Below are 21,233 nucleotides of genomic sequence, written 5' to 3'. Positions count from 1 at the left end.
TGTCTGGTGGTGATATTTTTCTGAAGACGATCAGTTTATTTGCTGACGTCATTTTTACATTTGTGGACTTTTTTATGATTATGTCATTTTTCATATTATGTCGATCGTTTGATTTTGTGATACATTTTTCTGACGACAATCTTTGATATCGAGAAAATTCTTGATGACGATTGGTTTGCCAGTTTCTTTATCAGTTTGTCTAAAGAAGGAGATTTATTACATTAAAAAATATTTTTGTCTGTTATTAGTCGTAATATCTGATGGCGACAATTATTATGTTTGGTGACAATTTTGTCTGGTAACCATAGCTATGTTTGGTGACAATTTTGTCTGGTAACCATAGTTATGTTTGGTGCCAATTTTGTCTGGTAACCATAGTTCTGTTTGGTGACAATTTTGTCTGGTAACCATAGTTCTGTTTGGTGACAATTTTGTCTGGTAACCATAGTTATGTTTGGTGACAATTTTGTCTGTTTACCATAATCATGTTTGGTGCCAATTTTTTCTGGCAACCATAGTTATGTTTGGTGACAATTTCCTCTGGTAACCGTAGTTATGTTTGGACAATTTTATCATGTCAGGATAGTTTTTTCGCTTATGGTGTCTTACATACGGCGTCCGATGTTTTGAAACCAAATTGGTACATTCGCCTTTACCGTACCTTTATTTACCACGCATGTAGATACTGAATAACACAATGTTTCGATTCGTCTTTTTCTATCGTATACAGTGTTCTGTTCCTTTGCATTGGATTGATTTGAATGATTTACAATTAACTCATATTTTTTTCTTTCGTAACATCAAAAATGGTTAAGTATTGTATCTCCCCATTCATACATCGTTGTTTTTGTATTAATGTAAAAGAAATGCAGTAGATTAATCTTAACAACTTCATCAATACCACGAGGGGTGGTAATGTGTATATAAGTAATGTATAACACTGATAAGAAGTCCTATACATGTGGTTTATACCATGCATACCTTGCACAGCATCACATCCATTGTTTATCGAACATCTTAACACTAATCAAACATGGATTACGAAAAACCCTTCAATAATTACCGACCATCAGACCGTTAACTAATATGCAGGTGTGTTATACAATCGGTTTTTGGTTCATCGATATATTTAGAAAAACAAATTGAGTTAATGTGATCTATTTTCACCTGAAGTTTCCTTAATTAACATTAGAAACATTTGACATTTCCATGTAGGTATTGGCTAGAGTTAGAAGAATATATTGAGGAGCGTTTTGGATGTTTAAAAACAAAACAACGAAAAGTAGAGTCTTATATCTTCCAAGTTTCAATATTTGAGAAGTTGGAAGTGAATTGATGTTATGTTTTTAATTCATATCTATATACAGATATTCTTGATCATTAAGTGGATTGGTTTATATTTTATGAAAGGCATACACCGAGGCACATGAGTGCTCTTCAAAATGTAACCTTTACATCATAAATTCATAGAACAATATCTTCAAGGTGATCATGTTGCAATATTGATATGAAAGTGCATTACACAGTTGTAATACCTGTGTATGTTTTATTATGCAATATATACATGATCGTTCATAGTACAATGTTATTCGTAAACCTGATAGCCACATTTATCTCTGCGTTTAATAATACATGTATACCATTTCACTTATTATTAATGTGAAATCAACCAGTACTCCTATTTTGTAATGTAATTATGGGTTTACGCAATTCCCCTTCTGTTTCAACAGTTGTATAGACCAAAATTCAACGTTTTATGGCGTTTTAAGGATGAAAATGGTGTATGGTGCGGCGTTATTAATTTTCAGCATATTGTATCTAATATTATATGTTATGATTGCAACCACGTGTACCTTCCTTACGTCCATCTTTTATAACTGTTTAAGATACAATACCTGTACGGGGAATCATAAAGCAATGTCTACCAAATAATTCCTGATTCAATGAATAACATGATGGTATAATTGGCATATATCTACATGTTGGTTCAGGACTTAATATATATCAGACATTTCCTCTTTTATCTGCATGTCAATCAATGTCGTGAACATTTTGCATTCAACCTTCTGTCATGTTCCTTTTCACTTCTTCCTGCAATGATTCGGTCTGCGAGTTCCTATTTTGTTTATGTACCATCTTTTTCGACACTAATATATTTGTGTTTTAATATTTCATTAAAGCTTCGTTGGTTTTGTATGTCGCAGAATGGTAGCACGATGTCTAAGAATTTAACTATTGAACAGTGTAGAAAAGCAAAAAAATATATACTTTTGCTGCTGTCAAAACGTGTTAATCATTTGACTTTTTCTATATTGAGAAAATATTAATTGATTTTGAGATCATGGTGATGGCACGATATTGGTTTTTGAATTCAGATGAAAATCACTGAAATTGAGTATAACAATTTATTGATATTTCAAAAGAGAAATAATGAAAAAGACACAAGAAAAACATATTCTTAAACTGTTTTTCACCAATATTTAAAAACATTTTTGCAATAATTGCTTGAAAATCTCCTCGATTACGAAAACGTAATAACAAATTTTGTGTTTGAAACCTTCACAAATGAGGAATATGACAATTGAGTAACTCCGTATTTTGCAAACGTTCGTAGCTCGAAAGGAATTATTTTGATGTTGCTTTGCTGCCCATATTTTCCGACTCAGCTAATTATGAGCACATTTAAAGGCGTTTATTTATGAGTTCAACATGAAATTTGGGGGATCTTGGTGGTCCTTTTGGAGTTTTACTTTTATTTTGTCCTGATTTGTTGGCGTTTTATTATATATAATATAATTATAATACAACTATACCTACCTGTCCTTATTTAATAATATATATATATATATATTCATATATTCACAATCATATCTATCTTTCCTTATTTTTCGTAACCAGACTGTAATGCATATAAATCTTATAAATCAATGTTGCTGATGGATATCATTTCGGTACGTATGTGTTATAATAAGGCTTATTACAAGTAGCATTACATTTGAGAGAGAAAAATGAGGAATGTTACGGTGATAAAGAAATGAAGATACCGAATAAATCACCGGATTTGAACGACTGATAGGTTTGGTATCCTGAATATTAAGCAGTAAGGTCAAATGTGAAGAGATGGCTGGACGCCATTAGGATTTCTTTTATTTTCTTGTCTTTTAATTGACCATTTAGACGCTTCATTCTAAATTTTAGATTGCAATATGACTCTAATTCCACTACAAGGTAGAAGATTAAAATGTGTCCGCTTTTCACACCGGAGAATGCTACAAAGCAGACGTCGTGTCAGGGTCTTGTCACGTCTCCGACTCGACAACAATTTTGCCACTGTCCAGTATATTTATAATCGTTCAAACTTTATTAGCATCTTAATCCTATTGTGATGCTATCTGCATTGCAGACAGAGAGAAAAGTCCGATTTAGCATCAGAATGCTACCGAAGTCAGTCTGTCTCCTGGCTTGAGATATTCGGCGTCCGACAAAATATAAAACTCTTGAAAACCAGACGAGGCAGAAAGCAACATTTTTGCTATAATTCAAAATGTTTTGGAATGCAATAATGTTTGACTTCTTCTTTCAGTACAAGTAAGTGTCATAAATATATGGCATTTTTGGTGAGGATTTTTCATCTTCATGAGTGTGAAGTTGCTCTGACAATATCTGTAAAATTGTATGAGCTCCTTATCAATAACATTCCTAAACAGTCTGGTTTGTTGTATAATTCTCATTAATAACCCACGTGAAATACGCTTATTCACTAATTGATGGGAAATTTTCACATCTGAAAATTGATATTTTTATCATTATCACTGAGTTATACCGGATTATCATACCTTAAGTATTTTTATTTGCGCGTATTTGCTAGATTTCATTCCTGTTGAACACTGATGGAATAATATGCATTTTGAACGTGTTATAGCGGAGACCTGAGACCAAAATACATCAGCGTAAATATTGTTTATGATTGAATACGTATTTACCAAATAGTATAATATTTAACTACGTTTTAATCTCGAAGTAGACCGATATACCAAAAAATAATGTTACGTTTTATGAAAAGAAATTAACTAATTGCTTTTCATGCCTTAGGTGTTGAAATATTTTGGAATGTAATAATTGTTAATAATGTTTATTTTTCAGTGGGAAAAGGTGTGAAAAATATATGAAAGCTCTAAGATACTTTTTTTATGTGATCGATGCTGTTTTGGTTAAACATGTATCTGGTGGTTTATGTGTGTTCAATGATATTTTTGAGTGGTTGCCATAGACATAATTATATTCATGTTGTTGATTTGATTAGTTTAGGTGTTTTCTAAGAAATACAAATGTGATTTCATGGCATTTCTAAACATCCTGCCACTTCTCTAACAGACAATATTTTGAAAACATTTCATTTTAAAAACTGCTATTGTTAAAGCTAGTATGAATATGTTCGGAGCAGAAATTATGATGGCAATCATTGAGTGACATACACGTGGAATTGTTGGAATAACAGAATTGGAGAAAAATACGTAAATAAAATAATTTAAGGCCATTATTTCCATTTCAATTGATAATATACTATTAATGTACGTAGGTTTAATTGAATCCGAAACAAAACAAAATTTGTACTTCTTTCATGATGTTCAAGTCGAATTTTTCGAATGTATTTCTGTTTTGTCAGGTATCAGCGTAACAATCTGAGGTTTTTTTCAAAGCAAATTTCTTTTTATAGAATGAGACAAATGGACAACAAACTTATATATAATGCTATACCTTATACGATTAAGCTGAAATTGACGCAGCTACTTTCCTATAAGGAAACGAAATCAACTCATGATTACATTTCAGTTTGAATTAAAATAAGGAAATTTTATAATCAAATTACAAGACGTCAATATTTGTACATCAAGCTTCTTAAAAAGTTAATTAGAATATGAAAGTCGATTTCAAGTTAGGATTCCGTCAATGAATGGATAGACGTTATCTCTGAGGTAACAGATATTCCGCTCAAATTCTGCAAACGATTTTCACACGGTCTCCTACTTTTAAGTCATGTTGTTTCTGAAGGTGACGCAAAATGTTTGATCAAAGAGGCAACGAGTGCAATCGAACATATGACGTGATTATCCGGGTCCTTTCTAGTGCAGTTTTGATTTTTTGTTATCAACCATCCCATACTTACACTTGCTACTCATCCCTACACTGACGTCTTGGTTAAGTGAGACCTTAGCAATATTGCAGGATGTGGTGAGAAAATCGATAAATATGATCACGGCCGCTATTAATAACTTGTGAAAAATAGTATTAAACAGAAAATGTAATAAAGTGTAATCTTCAAAACGTACAAACTTCAACCTTCCTATCGATAGCGCAGCCCCCAGGGAGGGAGGTTGATATGAGAAATTTTCCACCTGAACAAATTATGTATCTTCTGATTCTGATTTCCATAATGTGATAATTGCATTAACTACACCAAAGGGTACCAGAGGGCAGTGATCAGTTTTAACAGTAGCCTGTTAGCGCCCTAGATTAGGTTATGTCTTTATAAAATACGTACATTCAAAACATAATTATTATAGGTAACCTATTCATATGTATCATTGCCTTTTTAGACAAGACGAATGGTATAAACTTTGTTAGAATATTCTTCAAAAAGTGTTACTTGTTTAGGATTATTTTGCAAATACATCTTAATGAATGTATTGTGTTTAAATGGCAAATATATTCGTAGTCAATAAAAACGTCAACATTTGTTTTAATTTTTACCTCTTTTTAACTGAAAGACATACATAATATAAAAATATTAAACGGAGAGGCATGTATTACAATTTCATTTTAGTGTTGTTGTGTTGTTTTTTAAATGAGTCCGGATTTTCTCCTTATACATTGAAGTTTAAGTGGGTTTTTTCTAAGTTTATTCTATATATTCCTTTGATTTGAATGACATTATTTATTATTAGAACTTAACGTCGTAGGTTGTTAGATTTCTTCCTCCTTCATCATTTACAATTGTTTCGATTTTCACATGAATAACTTTTCATCATTCAATTTTATATATTTCATAAAGGATGTGTCTGTTTGCAAAAAAATGTATTTAAATATATTTACGGTTTGATTGACTATTTAGAAAATAATAGAGTCAGGATTAGTTCAAAATATACTTTTATGATAGTTGTACATTTTTACATTTGAAACAAAATGTATGAATATATCCTATTTGGTTATATAAGATACCTTTTAGGATTTCATGGGTTTTTTTGCGGTAAATGGCTATACATTTAGGAATTTCAGAAAGTCGTAAAGAATTTCAATTAAAAATTCAAAACCGAAAAAAATCAATATGATTTTTAAATTTTAATATTATATATGAAACAAAATAAATATGGAAATTACTGCTGGCATTGGCATTTCAAGTGATTAGTTCATTGTGAAATAATTATTCGAAAACAAGTTATACAGAATTAATCGCAATCTTATCTACTTGAAATGTACATGTCAAATAATATTGACATGTTCATCGTTTTAACTGTGTTCTCGTCAACGTTCTCAATAAATCAATCCGCAATTGAAGTGTCTCTAGGGATAGGTTGAAGTAGTTATAATATCAGATGACCAGTGCTAAGGTCAAATGAGTTATCGTTATTCATTGCCCTATAATCATCGGATTTATCGTCGTCGTTTTTTAAAGTCGTTGCTGAAATAGTGAAGAACAGTGTTATTGTACTTGTGCTTGTTATTAGTGAAATGCGTTCATTCTGGAGTTGATGTCGATGAAGGATTAAGCATGACATATACATTTTGTTCTTTATATATCAATTTAGGGAATTAATAGCAAGCTCTTATATGGTGGTCGAATGTAACTGAGTGGTGATTGAGTGTGGTGTATGCATCCTATATGATCAATAAGAAGTGCTGGAACCAACCTTACAAAGACTGATATATCAAATATCTACAGGATAGCAGATCTCGTTCTTGTTCATAATAAATTTTGTTTGATTTACTTTAAAAAATATTTATACATAGAATATAAATTTTGCATAAACATCGGTACAAACACATTGGAGACTTGTAATTTGAATTAATTTCGTTCCTTGTGACTGTTGGTTGGTATATATTCAGGATGTCAATCTAGACAAACACTAACAATATGCACTTTATATCGACCAACAGTCAAGAAAACAAAACTTTAAGGCAATAATATAACCCTGTAGTAAGCCATCATGTGGATGATATTGCATTCACATGTTATTTCGTGGTTCCATTTCATGAACATAAAAATAACGTATTACGGTCAAATATGCGTAAAATCGGTGAAGGTTGTAAAACATTGCATTAAATTATCTTTATAGAAAATGTATCACCATAGACACTCCTCGCATGAGCGTATATCAAGCAAACTTAGTTCTTAATGTTTCTAGACGACACAAAGTATAATCATTATGCAATGGTCGTCTTTAAACAAATATGAAAAATCCAGGAATAAAAATGTAAAGATGATTCAACGATGACGCCCGACATATTTCATACCACTTAACATCTAGTGGATTCCTTTATAGACATTTTAGCCAATATTACGATGTCCCCTTCCAAAACTTTCACATCACCAATGTTTAAACGAAAATATTTGTTTATATAACTATGGATTGACAGTTTCCATGGTGTAAGGCAGATTTTCACCATTGATATATGATCAATTATGCACAATTGTAACGAACAGTATTCTTGAAACGTTCGTAAGTGATAAATAAGTTTGCTAGGTGCCACCTTTTGGTTATGCATTGATAAAATGTAGTGTAGTGTATATCTTTCATGGAATATGTTGTTGCCAGGTTCCTTTGGCAAACGTTCGTCTTTTAAATAAATGATTTTTTTTTGTTATTTCTTCATCAAAACAACGAACCAGCTGAGCCGCGGAACTGATATCTTTTTAGTATTAGTGAATATTAATAGACAACATAAATATAATAAGGCAATTTTGTTTAATAACCTTGGTTCTGTATCTAACGTTACTTTGTACAGATAGCAACCTTAAAATGTAATAATAATTATATTCTTTATCTATTTTTGTGTTTATAATTATGCTTGTTTTCACATTAATTGGGTACCTCACTCAATATATTACACCGAGTTTAGGTTATATATCTGTTTGGTAACGTAAGGAATAGTTATAATTCTTTATATCACACTCAAATATTCTTTTAGTTATTTTGAATTAATGTTTAAGAATGCATGTGCTGTAATGTTGACTACTGCTAAAATGTACGGTATGCACTGTTTTTAACAAGTGCTGACAAAAAAAANGGATTCTTTAGACGAACAGAAAAGGATTGGTGTTCNTTGGTGTTCGTCTCGGTAAGATCTAGTTATGAATTACAATATCAGAAACATTAAACAAGGTAATCTTTTTTTATAATGTAAATAGGATCCCAACGGCTGCGAGATTAAATCTCCTTTGATATATTGATTTTATAATTTAGATTTTTCCTGAAAATTTTCATAATAACTGTTTGTCCTTCGCATAAAATGAAATTATTGTTTCCAATACTAGTACAGATGATCAAATTTTACGAAAGAACTTCTTTTTCATGTTTTACTTGTTGATTTAATTTTTATTTCTGTTTCACATGATGGTATTTTTAAGTTCACATTGATATTTAAACTCCAAGATAGCAGAAAACTTTCAAAAAAACTTATCTTAATATATTTGGACTCGAATTCGCTTGTTTTGAGTGTAAACCGATGTTTTTCAATATTTTTTCACCGCATCCATTTCATAAAAATATGTATTAAAGAACAAAGTACCCACATATCAGTGACGTGTGTGATTTATTGTACAGCACTGAAATACAATACTTATTTATAACTAACATTTTCTCATTTATAAAACATACTATCCTTTGTTTTCCTTCGTATGTCGCAAATACTACACTTAAAAAACAAGATCGAATCGAATTTTCATATCTGCAGAATGCCACTTTCAATTTATATCTGATTTATATCTGGTTTGAAATGCAACTAGATAAACAACACTGGATATGCGTTCAATATTTACAAAATGGCATTGCATCAAATTAAACACATGTCACAATATCAAGCTATTTTTCTTTAAATTGAACATTCCTGAACACTGAACACGTGTTCGCGTTGAAGCAAGGCATGTCACTTTAAAACACATGTATGCGTTATTCAATGTATGCCACTTGCATGCACTTTTACGCGTGAAAACAAGGTTTGTCATGTGCGCGTTAAAAGATATATTTTGCTAGTTTTATATATTTGTGTTGTTAAACAAGATTAACCACTTTTGTAAAAGAAAAAAAGTGTCATACTCGAATTAATACCTTAAAAATATATCAAATAATAAGATCAACGTAACATATTTTTCTGTTAAATTTTTCTGATGTTGAGAGCACAGCCTTCTTGATATTTTTGTCACAATTACATGTAATCTGCAATATAAAATATAACCTTTTGGTACTGTAATTTGTTCGATTTGTAAAAAAGAAATACAGTATGTTGAGGTATGGCAATGCTGTTTAGGTATTTATAAACAGTTTAGGAAAACTTATATCAAAACAGGAATGACAACAAAATGGAATTCTTTATTTTACATACGAACATTTATAACGAAAATTTGTAACGAAAATGTTAAAGGAAAATCACACCTGGGTCACAAAAACTAGCAATACCACAGCAATTAAAAAAGGAAAAAGTACAATTTTCCAGCTACCAAACATATTTCCATTGTGCCATTATTTTGTCAACGTTATATTATTGTGGATTAATTTGTGGAGCCTTTGATATGATAAGTTTTGCTGTATTGTAAAGTATCAAAGCTTAAATATTCCATAAGACATCAGTTTTACGAAAAATCTGAATGCCTTAAACCTCAAACCAGACAACACAGAGTAGAATTTTGTTAATTTAGAAGAAAATTGTGTCCAAATAACAACCTAATAAACGGACCTATATTTAAGTACATTTTTAATGTTTTGTTTATCTCATTAACACTTAGATGTTCTTATTTCCTGCACACAAACCAAGGGACACAATTAAGTAGTTTATGGATGTTATATCTAAATTTTGTTGTTCAGAATGTAAACAAACATTGAATCTGACTTGTTGAGCAAGTCTGAGGATTTTATTTTAAAGATTCATTAGTTCTGTCGTATTTGCACCACAATTAATTTGCAGAGATTTATGTTCAGGGAATTTTCAACAGGGGAAACACTGTTACTAGCGGTTGTAATCCGAATCGGTGATGAATTAGATACAGTGAACTGAAGGCGAGAGAAATTCCATCGCCTGATTGTTTACTTGGATAAATCCCGAATTTATCCCCTAGACCTCATACGCTCTTCTTCTGGTTTGAGTTTCTGGAGAAAATGGGATTACAGTAACACCCTCTATATTACTTAGGAAGCTGTTTGGCTGTTTGAAAGAGAATGTGCAGAATCTTGATTGTGTCTAGTCACCAGGACACAGCAAGCTCGTTATTCGCTAGTTAATCTCATTTGCTGGTAATTTGTCCCAGAGCTGTAACGCTGGGCCCTAGGCTAAAAATTCGCACATCCGCCATACTCTTAATATCCATTTGTTAGATAACCCGCTCTCAGAAAACACTGTTTTGAGGATTTTTTCACTCTCATTTCTTTATTTCTTGAATTAAAACTATACAAGTTTGTACTCAAAATGATCAGAAGGAAATCGAAAATTTAAAAATAATTATGGATAGTAATTTCGGTTTTGAAATGACATATTTATGATGTTCACAAGTTGACCATACCAGTTTGCTGCAGGCGCGAGAGGCGAGGCCCCTCGCTGTTGATGGTAACACCTCGACTGTTTGGACGGAATGGACTAATCAATATCAGCTAACTGCCCAGACACTTCAGACACTGGCATGACCGGAACTGACCACCACTTGATGGTCAATTTTAATAAAAGCCTACAACATTTTCATTACAAACAATCATTGTAATACCTGGGAAATCTAATTTATAAATTCATCATATGCTAATTTTGTCAAGAGTCTCGAGTTTGTCTTAATTTTCCGACATTATTATTCCAAGTGGATTCTTTCGCTTTAAGCATAAGTCTGCGTCTATTTCTAAATATACAATTTCACCTTCACGAAAGCTATTTTGATATTTAAAATGTCTAATATTAAATATCATATACAAAATATTTCTTAAAACTATTGAATTTTATCATGCAAATTCTAAGTTGCAGATTTATCACAATCATAAGCGAAACAGCAAACACATATTTGAGATTCAAAATAGACTTCAGTCCGGCCGTTAGTAAATGTTTTTTATTGTTTACAAAACATTATTTACTTGTCCTCCTTCCTAATTATTTATTTTGTTGATATTCAGTAAATTTTAACAAAAATTGAGGGGTAATGTAATATCGAGAAGAAGAAAAATACATTTTTGAATACTTACAAATAAGTTAACCGTACTTCTGGTTTATTACATTCAAAACAAAATAGTTTATTAAACAATTCATTGATTGAAACACTTTTTATTTCACACGAAAACATATATGATTAATATTTGCTTGAAAGATCATGATAGTGTAAGATTTGAATTTAATAAATTGTTGCAGACAAATACAGATTTATAGAAAAAAAATACAATATATGTTATATATCAACAAAACACAGATCTACCTAAACTCCACCTAGATTTCATAACAGGATGGAACATTTTTTTTTCTTACCTTTTTTGATATTTCAATTTACGCAAATAATGGAAAAAAAATATCAGAGAAGATGGTTAGATTGTTATAGGATATTTCTGTGAGTATACTGAAACGAAAGGCGAGAAACAGTATCTTATATATGTCAATTATAAACGATAAGATTTTACTCAGTTACACAAAAAATATGATAGGCACATGTCAAATTATATTTAGATAATTTACAATGTCAAATTTTCCGGGCATACCGGCTCATGTTCCTTTCTTTAGTTTCAAAATCTAGAGATACACGAAACTCGCCATCGGCTAGGCATACTAATGGTAAAGTGGTGAATGAGGAAAAACTCCTTCCTCGGATTTGAGATTTGTGGCGAGATGACTATAATCGCAAGCTGACCTAAAGTTCGACTTTTCGCACCGAGATAAAGACAAAGGTTGCGAGATTAATATTGTATCATGCGAAGTAGTTTAGAGACGGGTTGCTCTCTCGTGCGAACGTGGGAAAGACGTGCACGAGGAAAAAAAGCATGCAGGCACGGTCTGTCGTCAAGAATAGAGAGTGAATTTATCTTTGCATGTTCTCGAGTTGACAGGGGTCCGGTGATGCAGGCACGAGAGTCTGATTTATGTGTTGGTTTAATTCTCATCTCTGCCTAATAGCAATAGTTAAGCCGGTTTTTATAAACATCTCGTGATGCCCGTAGTCAATATCATTCTTTTTCCCGCACTCAGTTTCTGTTCTAATTTGAAATAAAATTGAAATTAAGAAGTGAATGATAAATAACACAAACGACATCTATATCAATCAGAATTTTATTGCAACTCATTACAATCTAGATAGGAAATGTGAATACATGATTTATATCCATTTTCGCAAAATCAATTTTTTACTGATTACTGATTTTTACAGTTTAACTTTAAAAAAAAGAAGGGTTTAAGTATAAAATTTCAAGTTTTTATAAATTGTATAATCCAATTTGACTCTCACCGGTATACATTTTTCACACGAAAGAATTATTCATTTTTTAGCTAAAAGATACTACATATGAGCATTCTAACTTCAGCAACTGACAACTATTTACAGGAAAAAATCAGTATGGTTTTAACACACTGCTTAATTATTTCATTCCGAAGAGAAAAACTATTATCCGAACACAAATATTGCCGTGAAAGCCAAACGATATGATGTAATGAACTGCAAGAAATAGGATGAAAATTACCTTAGTGACGTTGAATTATTTTACCTGTAGATAGTGCAGGTTCCTTAAGCACGTGTTGAAGTCATGTTCGACTTTGGTAGAACAATACATGGAACGGGAGGTTACGACATATAAAGAAGACCGATTTTAAAGACGCCAGCTTTCTTATCGCCGGCTGCAGCATGTTTCCCTGTCAAAGTCAACACTCTGACGGACAGCCGAGCTCAAATAAAACGACAACGTTGATTGGTTCCCGTGCAATTTTTATCAATCTTTCATCCTTCGCCATCTTACAGAGCTTTAAAGGTTTTTTTCGCGAGACCGCCCATATGTAAATAAAAGTATCATTAAATCAATGCTTCGGTTACCATTTACCGAGAGCGAGCTTCGTGTTTGGCTCAAAATCGAATAAAAAGTCAAGCGAAGGATTCACAGGCAGTGAGGCGCAGCTGAACACAGCGCGGCGCCCGATTGGCTGACGTATGTCACTAGCCACGCCTACTAAGCTGATTTAATAAACATGTGCTCTTTCATGGTTAAAACGAAAATCGCAGACGAGGTGCAAGTTTTAAATCAAGCGTTATAATATAACAAACTAGTGGAAAACTAGATGGTCTTGGAAATAACTCGCCACCGCGCAGTCAGCCCGCATTTCGTTCGAGTGATGTTAATGGTCAATGATTTCTAGTATCTTCATGCGTATCGTGTAAGTCAAGCGAGTGTACCAAAGTGGTAAAAGTTGTAAGAAAAATATATTTTAGGCTTGAGGAAACTTATTCGCACGTTCCAGGTGGGAGTTAGTGACAGTACATGTTTAACTTGCATACGTCACAACAAACTCATGTGTGAGTGAAATTGCCTCGTGGATCCATCATTTTCACCAGTGGCTACTCAGCTGAAAGTAACTAGTCCTCTTCCGCATCACTAAAGGATTAATTTTTGACAATCTCCGTTCATGCAAGGCATAAAAACTTCATTTCTTCATCAAAGATCCACGTTTGTTCTTGTGTTTATAAAGGTGAGTCCACTTCAGCTGACCGTATTCCAGCATAAGCGTATAATATCAAAAGTTGAAACACAAATTTTATCTTTGTTCAATTTGAAGACGACACAAATTAAATTTCAAATAAGTATATCAACACAAATGTTTGTCAACACGGAAAACATTGCATGTCTCAGTCTTTAATTTGCAGTTAGGGAGTCATATTTAATATGACCTTACATTATACAAGTATGCTCCTTATACAAGTCATGCATAAGTTTGGAGTGCCTGTTTGTTTTACAGTATAATACAAGCGATATCAGATTTCTAATACTACAACAATCGACCTACAATTGGACGGGGTACTTGGGATAATGACGAAGGCAATATGCATAGCTAACCTGGTTTGGTCAATATATGGGTTTGGTTAAAGATCACTGTGGACTTTGCATAAAATATAAAACATTCCGGAAAATAAAAACTTGCTGTTTTGTCTGTCAGATACCGCGGGTCCCCTCCCCACTAATAATCTCGCTCTCACTAGCCTGTAGTCTCATACTGTGGGGATTATCTTTGTGTTCCATATGTGAAGGGATTGACATGACAACTTTTCCCCCGTCATCCTCCCCCGGGGAGGTATCTATTTTCGGACTTTCCCGGTTGAAAGGCTCCGTAATTGTCTAACTGCCTAAATATCAGTGCTATGCTTATGAGACCTCGCGCAAAAACGGTTACAAATGACAAACAACATATTTTTGTCAGGTTGTCTTAAGTTTTTTCTTACTTAAAAAAGTACGGAAGATAAATGCGGTAATATTTCATACCAGGTAAATGGGGAAAACATTATATAGACATGATTTATAATTTTCTCAACAGTATAAAACATATCATAATTTGTAAACACAGATGTTTAGTTCAAGATAAAACACTTAAATACGTATATAAATATATAAATACTTTAAATATTAACAAAACTTAATGTAACTGCATAGACGTTAAAGACAATTATAAGCATCTGCTAGAGAAATAAAACACCTTTATTTAATATAGACGAATGCAATATTTATATATATGTATCCAGCAAGGTAGCATAGACATTATCGAAAAGTCCCCATGTCAGATCTGTAGTGTATCAGCCTTAAGCCTATAGCCTTATCAGCAGGTATTACTGATAGCCATGTTTCTCATCATTACTGAGTTATGGACGTACCTGTACATATGAAATCTGTGCCTGTCATCGCTTTCATCGACAGATTAGTACAAGATTACGGTGAAACCATTACTAGCGGGTAGTTGTCCGATTAAGTCTGGTCGACAGGCCCTCGAACGATCGTGTGTAGCCCCTTATCAATATTACACATGCTCACATAAAAACCAGAATTTTTACCTCAGGGTAGAACATTTTAGCTGTTTTCAACGGTACAATATAGGTAAGGTTATTTAGTTTACAATTACAAAACCAAATCTACTAAGCAATAAATATGATGCGTAAGATTTGCTGTCTTTAATTATTGACATTTCAATTCTAGAATATGATACACAAAAAATAATAAATATGCGTAGCAAAAAATACCTTAATCTATTAAAATATAACAAAAATAGTTGCAATTTTATATAAGATAATCTGTTGAAATATAATCCATTGTTCTTGGTTTATTCCGTTAATTACTGAAAAAAACTGGGTTTCGCATACCACACATATATTTATAAACAAAACAAAATTAAGATTTCTATATCATCTGAACCAGTTAATAAATATATGTTTAGAAATATAAAACGCAAATGACATTTTAAAAGAAACGTCAAATTAAAATTAAAAATAAGATTTGTATATATGGTGAGCCGTATTATCAATTGTAGTATAAGCACACACATGTAAATGAAGTCAAATGACTGTCAAACCTGTGTTGGAAATCAACACTGAACTCCATTACAAATGACTGTCAAACCTGTGTTGGATGACTGTCATACCTGTGTTGGAAATCAACACTGAATACCACTACCAATGTTGATATAAGCATTTACGCTAGTTAAGAACATTTCCCGGTGTCAGAGGGTGGAGAGGGATTTACTGTAATCCGGTTCTAATCTCCTCGCTATTGGGTATTAATTGAGCTTAAAAGTCTCTTGTAAAACTGCTAAATTATAATTTACTTTTAGCTTAGTATGGTCAAGGGGACTCGAGGTGTAAGGCTCTTGACTTCTGGTCGAAGTTACTTCATTACCAAAGCAGTTCACCTGAAGCTTTGATAAAACACATATGGAATATAACTAGTCAAATGATTATTTTGGAGTCTTTTTATGGAAAGAAAAAATTAAAAGTTCTAGATATTCAGTTCTTTTCTCCTGTAGATTTTTTTTTATCATATTCAACTTATCCATGTTTTATGATTTCACGGATTTATTGAACTCCTCTATTGTCTTCAATACATTTGTCTGCTGAACTTAAAGTTATTCTATACAAAAAATATGAATTTATTAACTATTCAATTTGTTAAACCCCATTTTTGTAGATTTCGCATATTAAGTTGTAGACCGACAAAAATGTTTTTTTTTATTTCAATTTGTCTATTGAAGAAAATCTTTTCAGTTAATTGAAAAAACAATGTAGATCATTATAGATTTATATCCTATTTCTTTCATTGAATTACAAAGTATGTAGATAATTTTATACGAAGAAAGGAAAATGAAAATATACATTTAAACTACTTTTAACCACAGTAATGTTATTAGATTATTCAACTCTATATTTGTCAAGCTCTTTCGTGATGTGGTATAAAAGCAGGGTGTCTAAATACAAATTGTTTATACAAACTAACGTACCCTTTAAAACTACGTCCATCAACAGATGTACCCAAAGTTTATCTTCATAACATGCCAAAGTAAATAATTCAAATATTACACGTCTCCTTCGGTGACATGATGTTTTAGTTATGAGGTTTGGGATGTTATACATTTAGCCTTGAGTTAAAATCAACATCCTTACAAAGGCTATTCCGGAATATCCTCACACCGTCCGGCGAACTAGCCACACCTGTAATTATAATTCACCTGCACAATGACACCTACGGTAGCTACACTAATAGAAAACGATAGGTGATCTGATCCCATCTCCTGATAGTGTGATGTCATAACAACTGACCGCAGGCGTGGTCAGCCCCATTTGTCCAGCTCGCGTCCACCATTGTCCGGAGACATCTTTCCTAATCATTCAGTTGTCATGTAACTTCAGTTCTACCCGAGGTATTCCGAACGTATGTGTGTCGGTGTTCCTCCGTTTCGTTTTATATAAAAGAAGTGCGTCCCTCGATTTTGTAACATTATAACATTCTTACAATGTTCCAAAGAATAAAAAGCTGCTTATTTAAATTGAAAGCTTAGATTCATTCAAAACTAGATGGGACTTAAAACGGACTCATGTTCCAATGTGTTGTAATATTGTATAATGACGATGTGTAAAGAATGAAAAGCCAACAGCTCAAGTCAAACTGTATTCATCTATATAAAAGGACAGCAACATAAGGCAACAGACATCTTTGTCAAGACAACAACAAAAAGGCAAAACTTCCCATCAAATCCATGTTTTTTTTAAAATTCATAGCTTAGGCGTTTGATCCCTCAAAATAAAACGGAAGCACGTCTAAGCCTATAGTTATTGAGCCCTACCATGGCAAGAACATCCGAGAAACGAGAGTTTATATGGTACATGTTGCATAAATGAAAAACCGATTAAAAGCAAGCAACATTGGTGTTTCCACAACAATTTACCGAAAAAGAACAAATACATTTTAATATCAAGCAATTTTTCATTGATTTTTATTATTTTTTTATTTTTAACGACTGAATACTTAACCGATATTTAATCTTATTTAGTCATTAAACATCAATAATTTTGTACGTAATATAAGTAGATAACTCCAAAACAGAGATAGTTCTTGACATTTTTTTTCAAACAAATGTTCTCCAGAAGCCACGATGATCAGGTGTTCCGTTCCCTATATAAACAGGAAATCATGTACAAAGCGCTCTGCCTCTCCCTGTATTATTAACAGATCCTTTCAAGAAAGGCGAGTTTAAGTGATTTTCCTTTACCATCAGCTTACAGACCTGACTTAAAATTTCGCAATAAAATGTAATAAAGTTTTCGCGACAAAGGAGAACAAGGACCCTTTTTGACAGAAGAATGAGTTTCATCCTTTTCAGAAAGTTAATATCTTCTTGTTGAAGTTCAAAGTTCAAAGGGAACGAGCTTAGTCCGTCCGGCGCAATATTAGAATCACAAGAAACGACAACAACGCAAAACAACAATATAGCCTTTTCATACTTCAGCTAGATAGTAAAACTCGACAAGGAATCCGCAAATAAATTACTTTCTCTTAAAAAACAAGTCTGACACGACACCTCCTGCCTCTGATCGCGTACTGGATTATGCTTTGCACCAACGCAACGAACCACCGTCTTTAAAATTGTGACTCCATTTTGTCCCATATTCTATGTACAAGAAACGCGATTTCTGTGACTTTTGTATTTAAAACAAGCTTCTTTCGAAATCGAGTTGCCTTATCATAATATATTGAACGAAATTTCATAAAATTAGAATGCCGGTGTTGTTGCTTTTATGTCCATTTAAATGTCATAGTAGAACAAGTACCTGGGTACCATGCACAAGGTCGTTCTTTCTCGTTGTGTTGGAAAGTCCGCGAGAATTTATACGACGGAGAGTTTCCTCTCTCCTTTACGAGAATGACTGCAATGTAGATATATGCAAATCTTCTTGCTCGCTTCTGCCTTGGTTTAATGGGAGATAATTGTGTTTGGATTTCGCGCTGCATTTCACTTGATTCGGGTAGTACTATTTACATACGATCGCCCTGACACCTGGCGTCAATCCGTATGTATCATAATAACTCTTACGTATTGTTTATCTTAAGAAAACAAATGAAAATAACAATAGGCTCATAGGCTCATTGACTTTCTGTTATAATTTGACGTTGTCATATTAGTTGAAAATTACCAGAGTTACATAGTTACGTCGTTTTCTTTTCTTGACCGATGACCACACAAAGGCAGAGTTTGGTATCTCGCTTTTTTTCGTATTAGCTTATCATGACAAATTCATCAAGATAACTATCATATGAAACCGATGCCTGTTACCTGCTGTTAAGACAGCACGGAGTCACAGATAATAACAAGTGTTTCAATATATTTGTTTCGCCTCATATTGTCCGTTCTTCTCTGTCTAAAAAACGTCGCCGTGAACTTGGGCTGCCATGCGAGAGAGCAGTGTCGGTGAGGCGTACTCGTCCGGGGAATGCCGGGGTACTCCACTATAGTGTGTGGGTCGTGATTGACTGTTCCGGGCGAGTGGTCGGGCGAGTTCCCAGCCAATAGTCGCTGTGTGCCTTACATGGTCGTATACAGCAGATATCGTTCACTACTTGAGGTGTCTGTACCACCCATAGTGGAAACTCATACATGTCCGACATTATATAGCATTTTTTTTAAAAATATATATACATACGTATGAAGGCAGTAGACCAATACCTTTACCGTGGATTTATTTTATATGTTTTTGTAGGTATATTATATACGTTAGACTTCAGCTGGGACTTGGCCATGTGTCACTAAACAAAATATACAAATTATTTGCATAAACCTATGGAAGTAGACACACATGTAACAGTTTAAACTCGTGTGGACTATAATCTGTGATACCAGCGGAGAGCAGACGACCAGCTGATCTTTGTTTTTATCCTTTTTTGCCTCTTCACAGACGATTTTGTGTATACATTTCTTTTCACGTGGGGTTCGGCGTACGTAGCTAAAGGATTTGGAATCTTGTGCTCATCAGCTTGTTATTACCTTTACTGTGTTACTATTTTTGCGTGTGAAGTCGTGTATGTGTGGGAAATTTTGAGCAGTTTCGAGTACCGCCCTTTTTAGGGGCTAAAATCATGGCAAGTCACGCAAGCATGGACACTTACAAGGATGAGTAAGGTAAACTATGCTATCTGGACCCCAGTATTGTCCAACTAAAACATGTTATAGTAGTATTAGACCTAGATGGAAGTGGTACGCTGCACTATGTTTGTCTGTCCCCCAAGTTCTCACAAATTCCCCGAAGTACCTCGTTCGGACCGGCTAATTACACCCGAGTTGTACTAGCCTCCCAAAATGGTTCCCGTTCTCCGGATTTAACGCTAAAACACTAGATACTGAAGTGCCATTCGGATTTGTTTTAATGGTCAGATGGTATTATGTTGCCTTGAAAACAGCTTCTTTGGACAATTAAGACCGCAGGGTCATTTCGATAACTATCGTTAATTAATTCCGAAAAAAACCCTGATATGGACTAAGTGATGTTCTTAAGAGCGATATTGTATGGAGAAAACAATTTCTACTACTTGTTTACATGTGTTATTAAGTGTTTGTTTTGTGTTTTGATTTCAGGTTGTGAAGAAAAGACGAAAGGGTGTACTTTTTGGATCTGGTGATATTTTGAGTGAAGTGATTCCGTGATCAGATTTTGTATGTGGATGTTAACCGAAGAAGGGAACTTATGACAACAGTACTGGATGAGAAAGTGATGCCGTCTAAAGGTAAGTTCTCCTATAGTGTTAATTACCATATATAGTCATCAGCAGTAATGATCTTATTTAACTCAATGAATATTAATTAGAATTATTCATATTTTCATTTTTAATCAAGACCGAAATTTAATAATACAAATTCTTTGTTTCACAATTATTCACATTAGACAAAAGAAAAATAGAAATAAAAAATTCCATGACTTTACAATAGGGATAGGGGAAAAATGCATAATTTGACTCCATGTGATATTGGCTCAATTAATTTTGGTTCATCAATCCCTGTCCATTTCTATTACTGATGGCGTACATTGATTATCATACAAAATTGTGTCTCAAATAATTTCAATACATGGAGTATACAATGATTTCTTACTAACTCATCAAGCACTGTGTAAATATTCCAAGACCGAATCGAAAAAATAAAATTACGGTATTACATGTTGGAGAATCGTTTTACAATATCTAAATATAAAAATAAAATATATAATATGATATGTCAGACAATTTTGATACTATAACTCCGTTAATATTTTTGAGAGATTTTTCTTGTCAAGATCCTCCAACAGTTTTGGCTATTATTGTAAAATACAAAATGAGAAAATGGAATAAAAAGCCGTCATTCCGAGCAATACCGTCGGATTTAGTTGGGGATTCTTCGATGTCGAGTTTCACGATCCCGCTGTCGAGTTGTAGTATTGATGTTTTGTTCGTTGATGAAAATGTCCCATTTATGGGCTTATCGTGTCGTGGCGCGAAGTGACCATAGAACGGCCC

General features: G+C 33.2%; 1 protein-coding gene across 4 annotated transcripts in view; it reads left to right on the top strand.

Moving 5' to 3' along the window:
* The window catches only part of LOC110445109 (paired box protein Pax-6-like), a 74,122-nt gene that overhangs the window by 7,964 nt on the left and 44,925 nt on the right, over positions 1–21,233 (top strand). The window contains exons 1-2 of one of the 4 annotated variants that reach the window (XM_021489509.1): positions 13,443–13,905; positions 20,320–20,468. In XM_021489509.1, coding sequence (XP_021345184.1) covers positions 20,429–20,468 — 40 coding nt within the window. In that variant the 5' untranslated portion in view covers positions 13,443–13,905; positions 20,320–20,428. Of the gene's footprint in view, positions 1–13,442; positions 13,906–19,312; positions 19,867–20,319; positions 20,469–21,233 lie in introns of those variants that run through there. The other 3 variants (XM_021489508.1, XM_021489511.1, XM_021489510.1) reach the window with 3 other exon arrangements.

The sequence above is a fragment of the Mizuhopecten yessoensis genome, unplaced genomic scaffold (assembly GCF_002113885.1).
Source record: "Mizuhopecten yessoensis strain PY_sf001 unplaced genomic scaffold, ASM211388v2 scaffold8653.2, whole genome shotgun sequence".
NCBI classification, from domain to species: domain Eukaryota; kingdom Metazoa; phylum Mollusca; class Bivalvia; order Pectinida; family Pectinidae; genus Mizuhopecten; species Mizuhopecten yessoensis.
The sequence above is the reverse complement of the archived record's forward strand: the minus strand, read 5'-3'. Positions and strand labels throughout refer to the sequence as shown.